This window comes from Drosophila tropicalis, unplaced genomic scaffold, assembly GCF_018151085.1.
Source record: "Drosophila tropicalis isolate 14030-0801.00 unplaced genomic scaffold, ASM1815108v1 contig_867, whole genome shotgun sequence".
NCBI classification, from domain to species: Eukaryota; Metazoa; Arthropoda; class Insecta; order Diptera; family Drosophilidae; genus Drosophila; species Drosophila tropicalis.
In genome coordinates this window covers 287259-302228 of record NW_027173362.1, presented here as the reverse complement: position 1 = coordinate 302228, position 14970 = coordinate 287259, and the positions used below count along the sequence as shown (strand labels likewise).

At 43.5% G+C, this 14970-nt stretch overlaps 2 protein-coding genes across 2 annotated transcripts; one reads left to right on the top strand and one right to left on the bottom strand.

Annotated features, from left to right (window-relative positions):
* Positions 1-129: 129 nt before the first annotated feature.
* On the bottom strand, positions 130-7053 carry LOC137583620 (uncharacterized). The gene is given in 7 exon segments (XM_068298710.1): positions 130-293; positions 357-546; positions 630-991; positions 3383-3921; positions 3980-4406; positions 4783-5493; positions 5496-7053. Coding segments are annotated over 7 exon segments (3903 nt in total). The 5' UTR covers positions 7006-7053.
* On the top strand, positions 1083-2929 carry LOC137583714 (uncharacterized). The gene is made up of 2 exons (XM_068298815.1): positions 1083-2175; positions 2242-2929. The coding sequence occupies exons 1-2, from the start codon at positions 1196-1198 to the stop codon at positions 2882-2884; spliced, it is 1623 nt and encodes a 540-aa protein (XP_068154916.1). The 5' UTR covers positions 1083-1195; the 3' UTR covers positions 2885-2929.
* Positions 7054-14970: the final 7917 nt, after the last annotated feature.

The following is a 14970-nucleotide window of genomic DNA, read 5'->3' as shown; positions in this document are numbered from 1 at the left end:
TACCACAATCAAGTCCATGACAATGTTTGGACTTTTAGTAATTAAGATTTAATATATTGTATATATTTAGTATAAGATATTATATGGAATGAAAGGAACTAATATGATTGTTCGCAAACCTAAGGGGCATTATATATAGTCCAACATGCCACAGATTATATCGAAAGCGTCTCGGGATGTTGACTCAATCGCACTGCTGGGCAATAGATACCCATGGACGCCATTATCGGCCAATTGCAGGGTATAACTGAATGGTATACCAATCTCATAAGCAGCAAACGCATCCGCACAACCTGAAAAATGACCAAAAGATTTTCCAAAATTCCAAGGTATTTGAAATTCTTCAAATTATTTACCCGAACGCTGTTCAATGAGATCATTGGCCGAATCGACCTTATAACGCGATTTGCTGCCCTTTTTGCGTAATCCATCCGTGCCCACCATGGCAACGTCTAGAAAATCATCCAAACGTTCCGAATTGAAGGTAGAATTCGCCTTGACAGGATACGAAACCACTTGACCATACGCCTGTAGTGATATATAAAGCTGAACCCAGAAAAGAGAGAAGAGAAGATTGTGGTTTCCAATCTGTTTGCTTTTCCATATACATGAAGATAAATCTCTTTTACCTTAATCTGTGTACGATAGTCCATTAGGAAATCGGAGACAGCTTTTGTTTCGGGTTCGGAAAACGGAGCTGGACCCGCATAAAATTCATTACAAGGAGCCTTGGAGCTGCCCCTTTTGCCCCACTGATATAGCCAATTTCGATCCAGATCCACGCCATAGCAAATCTTGTTTGGGCCACGTTTCTGCTGCAGCCAAGTCATGGCCGAGTCAAGGAGACCAGTTGGTACCTTGGCTGCATGCTGAGAGCGTGACTTCCTCCAGAAACGATCATACTCGTGGCTATAGGCATAGCCATCGGGATTAAGTACAGGCATTATATACCAAGTTGTATTCCGTACGAAGTCGTGTTCCTCGTCGCTTTCTAGAAGGGAGATTGTTATTGCTTTTTGGTTTTGCCAACTAGGTAGGCTTTTGGTAATAATTTCGGTTGCCCACAAACTGAGATCCCATCAGTATGTTTATTGTCATCCAGTCGAGTCGGTCAGTGGGGTCAGTTCGATAGTCAAAATTTTGTGCTCCTACAACAGCAGCAACAGACGATAGGCGGCGGCTACGGCGGTCAACCATGCCAACAACAAGATGTGTGTGTGGACCTCAGGTGCCCTACGACTATAGTCTGGGCATGGCCTCCAGACAGTTCAACAAACCGCGCTGCCCCTGCACCAAGTGCAAGAATCGTGCCCGGGAAGCAGAGATCGCCATGGGCAAGCAAGTGGCGAGCAATGCCAAATCTGGCATTTGCGGCCAGTGTGTAGATGGCATGCAAATAGGTAAGCCAGCCATGGCAGGACCCGGCGGATTTTGTCAGGGATGTGCGAGTCAAGGACAGCGACAAATGCAGGCGCAACCAGCATCAGCGAGGCCACACCAGGGGCTACGGCCCGGACCAGAGGGATCTCAAATTAATTGTAGCTGCTCCGCAGGACCAGCGCCAATTTTAGCACCAACTTCAGCGCCAACTTCAGCGCCAATTTTAGCGCCAACTTCAGCGTCAATTTTAGCGCCAACTTCAGGACCATCTTCAGGTCCATCTTCAGGACGTAAGCCAAATCAAGTGGGGCAAGTGGCCCCATCGAATGGTGGACCTCTTCACTTTGCCGGTCCCACCTTTGGACGCCAGTCCAGCACTCCTCTCGATAGCAACCTCGAGGATGCAGATGAGCCGACGATGGAAGACGAACAGCCGTGCATTGCCCATGCTCGTGGCGGATTACGGACCACCACCAAGGTGGTTGGCCCACGCAATGTAGGCCGGGATACGCTGGGTCATACCCTCGATTTGCAAGGCAGCGGTGTAGGCTTTACGGGCATGTGCACCGATGACGTGGAGTGCGATGAGTTCTGTGGCTACGGCACGGGCTGTGTGCACGGGTGCTCCACCCGAACCAGGGCCACGCCTGGTGGCCGATCTGGTGAGGTCATGCCGGGAGGCCGAGACGAGAGTCGGCCCAATGACATGCGTGGTCCCGTTGGTGTCAACATCTTTGGCAATGAGCACGTCAATTGTTTTGTAACCTTCCTAATGGAGATGTTGGGCATTCTTGTGTAAGTAACAATGACTACTCAACGACTTGTCGTGAAGACATCCAACTAATTGACTCACTCATTCAGTTTCTTTGCCATTTGCACTATCACGTTCTGGATAACCCTGGGCTATTACATAGTACAATTGGTGGTTGATCTTAAGAACGCCGACCGATATGTTCAAACCGCTGTCGCCATCATTTTCTGCCTGTTGGTTTTGGCATTTTGCATTACCCTGGTGACCACCCACAGTCCTGGTCAGTCCAGGTCAAGTTGTCGCAACAAGGACAAATGTCGTCAAGTTCAGTCCAAAGTTGTAGTAACTGCGAGGGGGGAAAAGGGTGGTAACTGCACTAAATGCACTTCATTGAAACCAGTCAAAAATGTTTCGAGCAAAAAGAAAACCTCCACTTTCTCCCTCTTGGCCAAGAAGGCCAAAACGACAACGACATGTTCCAGTGCAAACAAGGCCAAAAGCTGCAAGCGGAGTGCAAGACCAAAACTCTTGAGTTGGGCATTACTTAAGAACGCGCTCAAACGCATCGCCCCAAGAGCCAGAAAACCAATCGTAGCGTCGCCATGCAAGTCCACCACAAGGCGCTACACCGATTGCCAGGGTCGGGCCATATTTCAAAATTCCAAACGTTATGCCATTCCCACGGAAATGAAACAGCCCCCAGCCCTTCTTGTTTGGCTGAGGGACCTAATGTGCCGCCTATTTCGACGTTGAGACACAAACAAATCCTGACCAATAAATTTTACGTTTTCAAACAAATTCTATTTTCTGGCCAAATTCCACAGTCAAAGGACAAAGGTCTTTTAGGTACGTTTGTGAGCTTTGTCTAAAAGGTAGATACAGTGCCTTCAAGCTCTTTTCGTGCAGAGGTAATACAAAACATTGAACTCGTCTAGCCAAACTCTTCTTCCATAGGAACAAGTACTACATGATGGTCAAAAAAAAAATCCTCTCTTAATCTAGGGTGACCACCAAATATAGGGTCATAATGCAAACTGTTAAGCAGATCTGGAAAAAAACTTTTGAATGGTAATAGGAATACCACCCAAATCTGAATATGCTCCAAAAGTGTCCTAAGATCTGCCTATAACTCGGATAAAAAACAAAATCTCAATGTTATTGAGAAAACTTTCAATGTTTTTCTAGGGCTCTGCACGAAATAAGCCGGGAGCCACTGTATGTATACATATAATGTTTACTTATTGTACTCACTGTTCGATTTCATAAGGCGTAAAAGCTCAGAGATCATCCAAGTGGCTGCCGCTGGTCCTATCCATGCCAGACCTTGGGCTCCTGCCTCAATGAACACAGCGTTGGCCTGTCCCGGCCTCCTCTTGTGCCTGAGCCGCTTGTGTCCCGATGCACTGGATGTGGCACTAACTGCTGCTGCTGCCGCCGACTTTTTGGACTCAATTTTGACCACAATCAACGGTCTGCCCTCGTAGGTGCGACCTATGTGTATCAGCTCTATCAGCTGGGCATGTCGCATTCGTATCGTTTCCAAATATTTCACAATATCATCGTAATCGTGATACTTGTTCCATGTCATGGGTGGTCGTTTGGCTAGAGGTTTGAGTGTGGGACGCTTTAGACTCATCGGGGTCGTATACAAATACTCTTCTTTGGTTTGTTCGTAGGCAATGGCTTTGCCCACATCAAAAATGAGAACTTCATGGGCGATTCCCTCAAAGTTGAGAGTGCCTTGGAAATCGATTAGCATTTTGGGAGGCACCAGGACATCGGTTAGGCCCCTGCAAACGACAACTGCAAATGAGAACAATCGCCACAATGACTGAGGCACTACTATACCTTAAACTGGGACCCTTGAGCCACTGCAGCTTGTTGCCGTCTTCACCCTTCTTGAACTGCTCCAGGGCCCTCACTTGTGGCTCATCTTGTGGTTTAAGGCGCCATATTTGATATTTGTCGTAGCTAATCCTTCTTGGCAAATCCGGCTGCGGCGTTGTCGTTGTCATGCGAGTAACCAGAGCCTGCAGTAGGGGATTTTTTGTCGTCGTCGTCGTTGTCTGGGCTGCTCCATTTGTTCCCGTTGAATTGACTATATGATGGGCAAGTATGCCTATCCAGTTTTGAGGGTTTCTCAACGGATCAACTATTGTCAGTATGGGCACTTGCGGAATGGGTGTGGTTGTCGTCGATGTGGAGGTTGTTGTCGAAGTGGTGCGACGTCTTGCCTTCGGCTTCGGTTTGGAATCGAACCAACCAGAAAACCATTCTGCAAAAGGTAGAAAGAGCAGTGGCATGTTTTAGAGCAGAAAGCGGAACGGCCGTTAGGGAGAGTTCTGTGTGCGACACTCAATTACCCCAAGCACTAGTTGGGACGTATGTAGTTGGTATGTATGTAAGTAAAACCTTTTTTCATCGAATTTATAATTTTATTTAATCCGCAAAGCAAGAAACAAAAAGAAAATAAACAAACCCTAGAACAGATCACTAGGCAAGGTCAAAAAATAATCGGAAAATTTCGATATGTTGCCCATTTCGAAGGTTCTCAAAAGTCTTGGTAATATCCTAGTCCATGGTTCTTGTCAGTTAGTCGTTGGTCGTTTAGTTCAAAACCTTTTGAGTCTATTGAGCCTCAATCAACTCACTGTCGTAGTCATCCTCACTTGATGCTGCTTCCGGTGCACTTTCTGTGGTTGCTTTACCAAAACCAAACCAACTCTCCAGCCACCCCGGTGCTTGGGTTGGTGGTGGGGTGGGCAGCGGGGCAGGAGGTACAGGAATTACGGTGGTGCTGGAAATTTTTTTTGTACGTCTTTGAAAACCAAACCATGAGCTAAACCAACTGCCCAACGATCCATTAATCTCTGCCTCGTCATCGTCGTCGTCGTCGACGTCCTCGGCGAGGGCTTCATTGCTATGTGCACTGTGATAAAGCGTATAGCCAGGATACTTGGGCTTTGAGGTCTCGACTTCGTTATCCTCGTCCGTAGAACTGCTGAAACCATCAAATATTCGAGACATTGCCACCTGTACGGGATAGAAAATCATGCGAAAGAAACCGCCAATGCCAGAGTCTCCATCGGGATCATCATCATCGTCATCGTCGTAGTCTTCATCGGAATTGGCGATTGTGGTCGTTGGTCTTCGTCGAATACGCTTATTTCCCAGACTATTTTTACTCTCCGTATCTTCATTACTGAAGCTGGAGATCTGTGGCATGGAGGAAGTGACTGGCAGAGGCTCTTCAACCAGGGCACCAAAATCTGCGCCCTCTTCCGCTGAGCTGCTGTCTTCATGGGGGACGGAGTGAGTCTCGGTGCTGGTATAGCTAGATTCTTTTAGGTCTTCTTCCCCCCGTCATTGTAATAAAAATCATCGTCATCATCGTAATCCTCACCCGCCACAAGATCGAATAGGTCAAAGTTGAGGCCTTCTCCTCGGCGACGTTTGAGCTGGCGTCGCTTTGACTCGGTTTTAGGGCTTTCAGTGGAATTTTGTCGTCGTCGGTGTAGAAGGTGCACCGCATGGGGTAGAGGAGAATGGGGTTCGGTTTTTTTTGTTGGGGGGGGTAAGGTTTCTGGTTTCTTGTTCTTTTTTCGTCTAGGCTTACTTTTGGGTCGTCTTCTGCTGCTGCTGCCGACTCTCTTGGCGGCAGCTGTTGCTGTTTCTAGCGATCGGCGTTCAATATGATGCGCGATCCCATTGGACTGCTGACTGAAAATGGTATCCGTTGGTATGGTAGATTGTGGCATGCGCGGCTTTTCCACCTGCGTAGCTGCTGGTGGACTTCGCGTAGTCATTTTGGAAGTTGTGCCTGGTCGTTTCCCGATCACAATTGTTGGTGCTCCATTGGCGGCACCAGCAGGGGGATCAGTACTGGATTTGTTCATCTTATGGCCGGGTCTGCGTTTCACTCCCGTTGGAGTTTTCTTTTTGCGCTTCTTCCGCTTGGTCTTCCTCACGGGAGTGCGTCGTGTGGTGATTTGTATGGGTTTCTTTGTGCTAGGCAGCTTCAGCAACTGATCGCTTATGGAGTTCTGAGGCCTACTGGTCACCATTATGGGCGGCGGACGAGGCGTAGGCTTTGAGGGCAACTTATTGCTAGGACGTGGAGCTGTAGTCCGCTTCGGTTTCTCCAGGCGTATAATTTGGGGGCGATGAGTAGCCATTGCCGGCGGTGTTACATTCGGTGTAGATAATACTGAACTAGGCTGAGACTGCGGCGGCTTGGCCACAGCAAGAGCACACTGATCCTCGTAATGCTGCTGCAAAGCCTTCATGTCGGCATCGTATTGTGCCTTGGTCACATATATAGAGATGCCACCACCTGCCCCCATCCCCGTTCCACTATCATTCCTCGGTTGAGAGCCACCAACTTCACTCAATGCATAGACTATGCCTGTGGCCGGGTTAGTGAAGAATATGGGAAAACTTGTCGCATTACGAGAAGGCGGTCTATGTGGTGCAGCAGCAGCAGTATTAGCAGCTGGCTCATGTATCTCTATCAGTTGACTCTGCACTTGAAGTGTATCTGGCTGATGATGCATGTCTTCGGGCATTTCCTCCACTGTTTCGTACACATACGGTTGCTCCTGCTGCTGCTGCTCCTGTTCCTGGCTAAACATTTGGAAATCCAATTCCGGACGATAATCATGGCGCTGATCCCGCTGTCGATAGCGGGGCACAAATCGTTCGCGTTGCCGTTTATCGGCCAATAAGTCACGCGTCCAGGTTCTTGTCTCGCGCAACAAACTATCAAACTCTTCGGCACTCGGATGATAGCCGAAATCATAGGCCAAGCAGAGAACGAATGACTGGATGAGCAGCCAGTGAATCGCCAGGTGAAGGCGCTTAACTTCAGCTACCATTCTCTGTGTGGGGTATTTCTTTAAACTTAAAAAACAAACAAAATAAAAACAAACAAAAAAAAAAAAAAACGCGTGCGCGACTGTTTGCCTGAGAGTCTCGTTAAGAAATGGAAACAAACAGCAACCCAACTTAAACGGCGAGCCCCGGCTTGAGTCGGTGAAATTCAACAGGCCAATACCTCCGACCCCTCCGCCCCCTCTGCCACGCCACCCAGCGCTTAAGCTCTAATCTAGCCAGTCTTCCTTACCACTCGTCTGCTTGGCTTTTGCCCCGTAACGTTTCAGTGAAGATGTCAGTGCGTCGGAGTCGGAGTCCGACCCGACCGAATGTTCTGGTATCGCAACGCCGGGGCGCTTAACTGGCCTTGCGACAGTTATCGAACCATTGCAAATTGCCGATCTAATCATAAAAAAAAAACAAAAAGAAAAAAACTCAACTAAAGACACGCCACTGCCCCTGCCACTTCCACTGCTCGGGAGCACAGTGGAACCAAGAAAGTTGAAAAAAGCAAAAACAAATTTCCAAATCCAGACATTAGTTGCTTCCTCAGTTCTTCCCCCAGATTTCAGTTTGCTTTTAATGGCAATTGTTAGTCATGGAACTGCTTCATTTGGAATCACTGTGCTGGGGCATTGAGAAAACTCTTTTAGCCTACTAGACAATCTCTTAGAGTGTTTTATTTGCGCTTGGCAAGTTCTTTCCACTTCTTCTCTGTGTGTGTGTGTGTGTGTGTGCACACACGCATCCCAATGGATCAGTAACTCGGTCAGGCCAGTTACTTTGGCCTGGCCCACTTAATAGGAAAGGCGACAACTCTTGCTTTTGTGGCGGGGTGGTGAGTAGGGGCTGGGAGGAGGATAAGGTGGGGGATAAGAACTGGTCACAGGATGCATGTGCAGAGGCATGTACATACATACATACGTATGTACGTATGTTCTCTTCTCTGGGACTAGCCAACAGGTTAGCCAACTTGTCGGTTGTCAAACGCAAAGGGAGGGACAGCAGCAGGAGGGGCTGCTGGTGGACGGGGGCGGATCGTATGGAGAAACGAATCCGAACAGAAGATGACTTCTTTCACTTTCTTCGTATTCTGCAATTAAATCATTTCTGAGGCCCATTTTTTTTTTTTTTTTACTTTCGCCGTGACCGCACTCAGCGACAAAACCCATGACCCGTCTTAGAAGTTAACAACAAATAAAAACAGAAAACATAAAAACAAAAACTGTAATTTACTCGAGCGTTACTAAAAAACGTTTAAGGCAACGGCAATTGTCAGCTAAAGACTCATGTGTGTTGGAGAGAGAAGGCTATATTTTGGGAGGGGCGTGGCGGGGGTTTGCCATTTAATAATAATCATCTAGAGAGTAATACAAACATTAAAGAAGAAGCACAAAACAAAACAAAAGGCAGACACACATTTTAATTACATGTTTTCTTTTTATGCTCTAGACCAGAAGCAGGCCATGTCACCACCGATTCCCCCATTAAGTATCTCCACATGTAGATATGTATAAGTATAAGTATGTATGCATACTTAAGTTAATACATATACTAAAATCCACCATGTGGAAGCACTTTTGAAAACGAAAGTCAATCTACAAGATTTTCAATTCCGAACTCAAGAAAAAACCAAATGGTAATTGAAACCCATTTTCTATCCCAGATCGTCTCTCCATAATTCATGGGTGTGGTCCTGTTTAAGCCTTTTTTAAAGACCAATGGATCTGTCTTTTTTATATTTAAACGAATCTAAAAAGAAAAGTTGTTGGCTTCAATGGGCTCTACTTGGTTGGAAGCCTGTTTTTCAGACCCTTTTTTAAACAAAAAATGTTTTCTTTGCTGGGTGCGAGGTACGTTTAAAAAGTTAGCCCCAAAAAGAGGAGCCATGCTGCTGGCGGCAAGGATAAACCAATTCAGGATTCTGGTTAAACAAAGTTCAAGTCGTCATGAATGTAGTTCTCGTCCTGCAAAGTTTTAGGAATTTCCGTTAGGTGTGAGGTGGGAGCAAAGCCGTTTTAACTATGTCTGACTCATTGTCAGTAGTGATGCTGTATGAGACTCCTTGTATTCCATGATATAAGCATAATATTGTACTAAAAACAATATTATTTTATTCCATTAATATATTAGGCTTGATTTAAAAGAAATTTACAAAATATCAATAAGTTATTCCTTTGTATAAGGCATAATAACTTACACTTTGGATATGGTTCTTAATGAGGAAAATTTGAACCAAAAAGTATGCTATAGGGATTCCAAGAATTGTCTGCTTTAAAATTTTAAAGAGTTGTGGGAATCTGATGCGTCTAACAAATTGCTTATTAGTTACATGTGCAATCAAGAACTAATTTTTTTACATAGGATATTTTGAAATCTGTAAAAAAAAAGTGTTGAACATTTTTTTGTAACTTTCTTTTGGGTGCCTACTTTCTAACCCCATATCTCCAGATTTCACAAAATTTGGACTTGATGGACAAAAACCAAGTATGCAGTCAGAATCAGCGAACCCGAATCACTTAAGAACACCTCTCAAGTTAACGTCAGCCAAAATCATGTCGGCCAGTGTAAGTTAAGTTATCGCATTTTTTATACCCTTGCAAAAAGGGTATATTAATTTTGGTCAGAAGTGTGCAACGCATAGAACGAAGCATCTCCGACCATACAAAGTATATATATTCTTGATCAGCACGACGAGACGAGTTCAAGTAGCCATGTCCGTCCGTCCGTCCATCTGGATCAACGCAAACTCCTCCTAGACCGTAAGAGCTACAGAGCTGAAATTTTGCACGTAGGCTTGTATATACTCCAGGGGTTGTATATCTCGGATTCAGCCGGATCGGACCACTATATCATATAGCTCCCATACAAACCCCAAAGTCACGAATAGTGACTTTTCTCAATAACTTCGTTATTTTCTATGCTATTATCGTGAAACTTAATCTTAGAGAGTTTATTACGCCTATAAACGACTGTGCCAAATTTGATCAAGATTGGGTGACTATATCTTATAGCACCCATAGGATTACGGCGAAAAACGGTGACTCTGATCAAGAATATATATACTTTGTATGGTCGGAAATGCTTTCTTCTATGCGTTGCACACTTCTGACCAAAATTAACATACCCTTTTTGCAAGGGTAGGAAAATATATGTATGTATATGTCGCAGGGTCGTTTAGTTCTATCTGCTGGTCTGCCATATTGTTTCAGAAACTTTAAGAGTGAAGTGAATTCCAACCGACGCATACAATTTTCCGAACGCAACTGACTCGCATTCTTCGATCACGCATCGATCTACTTCTTTTTAGACGCCAAGCTGGACTACACTCGGCGACAGCGCGACAACGCTGTCGCCTCACTCGTACGGCACCTAGGCGCCAGTCATATTCTTCGCTATAGTCAAATTCTAAGAAGCATTCCCAATATCCCAAACTCATTGCACAGCTTGTTCTGGCAAGCACAGTGGTCAAACTATGTTCATAATGTGACAGACACGTACAGTGTCCAAAAAACGTCCATTATGCGACACGGCCTTCCTGACAATATACACGTCCTCGTGTGTTGTCTTAACTCAACCACATAAGTGACAACGCTTCAGAATTCAAAGGGTATTTCAATACATTTTTATTCGATATTCTTATTCATTATGTAACACAATTCAAATCAGTTTAAAATTCATTCTTGTCATAGCATAATTACATTTTCGTAACATAATTTTAATCTAATAAATCATAACATTCGTGTAATTCCTTTAACATATTGTTTTTTTTTTTTTGTTTGTTTTTTTTTTTTTTTTTTAACCAAACAAATTTGTGTAGTTCCTTTTACACATAACTAACTTATCTTTTGTGTAATTCCTTCTACACATACATACGACCCCCGCCATAACATGTCTCTTCTGCTATGGTGCAGTCTTCATTTATCATATTGGACAACAGATGCAACTTCCATTGTGCTGTCTCTATCTTCACATAACTCATCGAGTATCTGATTATTTGGAATTGCTTTTAAACATTCATGAGAATACTTATACTTTCGATTACATGTTAAAGATTTCAGTAAATATCTGTCTCCATCCAATGTTTCAATTATCTCAAATGGCCCTTTAAATTTTGGATCAAGTTTGGTTTGATGACGTTCTTCGTTTTTGAGCAAAACGTGATCACCCACTTTGAAATTTACTATTTTAGCTTTATTTTTATCAAACCTATTTTTGTCATATTTTGCTTGAGTTTCCATATTCTTTTTAGCCTCCTTTCTCAAATTTTCTTTGTCTACTTCATCATTGTTATCTTCGTTTATCGGCAACAAGCCAAAAGGTCGAGCTTCCTTTCCAATCAATAGTTCTAAAGGGCTAAACTTAGTCACACGATTAATCGTGCAATTCATTGCTAGCTGCACTTCAGCCAACGCATCCTGCCATGATCTCTGACTGACAGCAGTCAGCATACCTTTCAGGGTACTCATGACCCGTTCTACCTGACCGTTTGCTCTACTGGCACCCGTAGCAATTAAATGTAGATTAATTTTTTTGAGATGAGCAAAATTCGCGGAAACTTTTACTTGCGAAACTGCGTCCTTGATCTGCTATAATTCGAGTGGGTAAACCAAATAAAGATACGGCTGATTTTACAGCCTTAATGCAGCTTTCAGAATCTATATTTAGTGTGTGATGAAAATAAACAAACTTAGTGAAAGCATCTATAAGAACGATGACATATTCCTTCAAATCATTTTTACCACTCATTTTGCCTGTAATGTCAATATGTATCGTATGCCATGGTATTTCTATTTTAGGAATAGGATGCAGCTCGACTTGCACTTTTCCCACAAGTGGCTTAGATACTTTACATGTGATGCAGTTTTCAACAAACCTACGCACATATTTGGACATATTTTCGAACCAATAATAACCATAGACCTTGTCGAGCGTTTTTCCCAACCCAGATGCATTATAGCTTCATGGACGTGATTTATGACGGCCCATCGAAAAGCTCTTGGTATTACCGGCAAACATTTGGTCTTACTATTTCGCTGTATTTTCCTATGTAGTATTCCTTTTCGCAATTCATAGGTTTTGTCCATATTTCCTGGTAACTCATTACTTTTTAACTTTAAAATTATTTCTTGTATCTCGGAATCTCGCTGTTGTTCCGAGACCAACCAGTTGTCAGATACCTCCGTCAAATTGATTCGTAATTCAGGGATTCTATTCGGTCTTTTATGTTGTTCAAGCACTGGATTCCGAGAGAGAAAGTCAACATGCGCCATTCGCTCGCCTTTTCTATATTCTATTTCGAAATCAAATGCCTGTAAAAACGCCCACCATCTATGCACCCTCGGTGTTAAATCTAATTTTGTGCGACTGGCCTTTAAAGAATTACAGTCAGTATAAACTATAAATTTACGTCCCTGCAAATAATGTCGGAAGTGTTTAATAGCATTTACTACTGCTAACGTCTCCAGTTCGTATGAATGGTATTTAGATTCGGCGGGAGACGTACACTTACTATAATACTCTACCACATGAGGTTTATTGTCAATTTTGTGTAACAGGATCGCTCCATACCCAATACAACTTGCGTCTGTATGTAGCTCTATTGGGTATTGCGGATCGAATATGATTAAAACTGGCGTCTGTGTCAATATAGTTATTATTTTTGTTCGTATCTGTTCATGCACTGGTAACCAAACAAAGTCAGTGTTTTTCTTAGAGGTGAGAAGATACAGGGGTTTAAGTGTTTGGGAGAAATTTAATACAAATTGCCGAAAATAAGAAGCTAAACCTATAAATTGTCTTAGCTGTGAAACATTTTGAGGTGGTGGTAATCCATTTAAAGCTTGAATTTTTCGTGAATTTGGCCTGATTTCTCCATTGCTTAATTCAAATCCAAGATACTCTATTCTAGTTGTGAGAAAGGAACACTTAGTGACATTAAATGAAAATCCTTACTTAATGTGTCCAATACTGTCCGTAATCTAACTAGCGCATCTTCTTTACTTTCTGCTATTATGAGAGCATCATCAATATACACGATTGCATAAGTGTAAGCTAGAGCTCCTAAGGCCTTCATTATAGCCCTCTGGAACACAGATGGTGCGTTCTTCAAACCGAACGGCATTGTCAAGAACTCGTATTGACCTTCTGGCGTCACAAATGCAGTTCGTTCTATTGAGTCCTCGTGAACTGGAATTTGATAGAAGCCACTTGCCATATCAATGCACGAAAAATATTTAGCACCACGAAGTCTGGCAATTTGGTCTGAGATGAGGGGCAACGGGTATTTGTCAGCAACTGTATTGTCGTTTAGCATGCGATAGTCTACACACAGTCGATCGGTGCCATTTTTCTTCTTAACTAGCATCATGGGACTAGCGAAAGGTGAACAGCTTGGGCGAATAACTTGAGCCTTTAATAATTCGTCAACTTTACCCCGCACTTTGTTTTTTTCTTCTTCACTAAGCCTATATGGCCGCCGTTGTACTGTCTTTTGCTGATCTATTAGTCTAATTTCCAAATGCCCTGTGGTGACCCTAGTCTTTGGTATTCCATCAATAAACCATTCTGAATAATCTTTTAAAATATTTATCAAGGCTGCCTTATCAAGATCATCAAGTTCACTATTCGATTCTATGACATCTTCATAATTGGAAATTATTAACGCTTCAACTCTTTTGGTCTTGTAAAGTTGAAATTTGTCAGCGTCCATAGTTACGCCAAAGCCCTGACTAAAAATTTCACGACCAATCAGTACATCATGTTTCAAATACTTATCCATAATAACATGTAACAAAATCTCGAAATAACATTGATCAATACTTATATTACATAATAGTTGTTGAGTGCTACATATTTAATCATTGCTTATACCGTTTAACTTTACAATGTTATTAATTTTTTTACCACTAAACTTATCGGCGACGCTTTCCTTAACCAAGGAGCATTCAGCTCCGGAGTCGAAACAAAATGGAATAGACTCACCGGTTGAACTGCATATTGTTCCTGATGGCGGAGCTACAGTACAGATGTCTACGGTCGTTTCCTCGTGGTCGTCCTTTTGGGCAAGCGGATGCGAAGTGTCCAAGCTCGTCGCATTTGAAACATTTGACAGTTGACCGGTCTTTTGATCCTTGCGATGAACTTCCGTAGTGGCTTTTTCCTTGAATTGGTGTCCTTTGCCGAGCACGACATTCAGCATATTTATGCCCAGACTTTCCACAATAGTTGCATTTCACTTGAGAGAGATACTTAGGCTTTTTACGCTCCGGGCCTGTTGTAGATGAGTCGTCATCTAGGTTCCGCTTCTTAAAAGTGTGCGCTTGTAGTTGTTGTTGCATTTCATTTCGGGTTTTAATATTGTTTGTAAAAACCAAGCGCGACAATTTGTCATCCATTTGTGCCATGTGGGCCAGAGCTAGGGAAACCGCGATTTCCTCCAGATCATTAGATTTAAATTTTGACATTATTAGGGTGACAATTCAGCTGCCATACTCGGTGTAGCTTTCTCCAGACTTTGGTCGCCCGTTCAAAATTTTCATCAGTATAGCCGCAGACGTTTCTATGCCAACAAAGCGTTGCACAAAGAGTTCCTTGAATTGTGGCCATGTAATGCCAGCAAAGCATATTTGGGACAGCCATTGTGATGCGCTTCCCTCTAGCGCCTTACTTAAAGTTATCATCAGGGTGCTTCCTTCTGGCATTTTATCAGCAAATATGAGATCCACTGTCGTACACCAAGCTGTGGCGTCTGCTCCAGCTCCCTCAGGATTAAATTTTGGCAGAGTTACATGTTTTCCCTTTTCATCAGTTGCCGGAGCTCTTGGTGTCTGCATATTTTTAATGATCTCCAAAAGGTTGTTGTTTTGCAGTTGTAAAGCTGCCAAGTATGCATCGGTGGTATTTGTAGGCAAGGCAGATCCCACTTCTGATGTCGCAGGGTCGTTTAGTTCTATCTGCTGGTCTGC

Coding starts and splice junctions, on each gene's coding strand:
- LOC137583714 (XM_068298815.1), top strand. CDS start 1,196: ATGCCAACAACAAGATGTGTGTGTGGACCTCAGGTGCCCTACGACTAT. Junction 2,176..2,241: donor GAGATGTTGGGCATTCTTGT/GTAAGTAACAAT, acceptor TCACTCATTCAG/TTTCTTTGCCATTTGCACTA.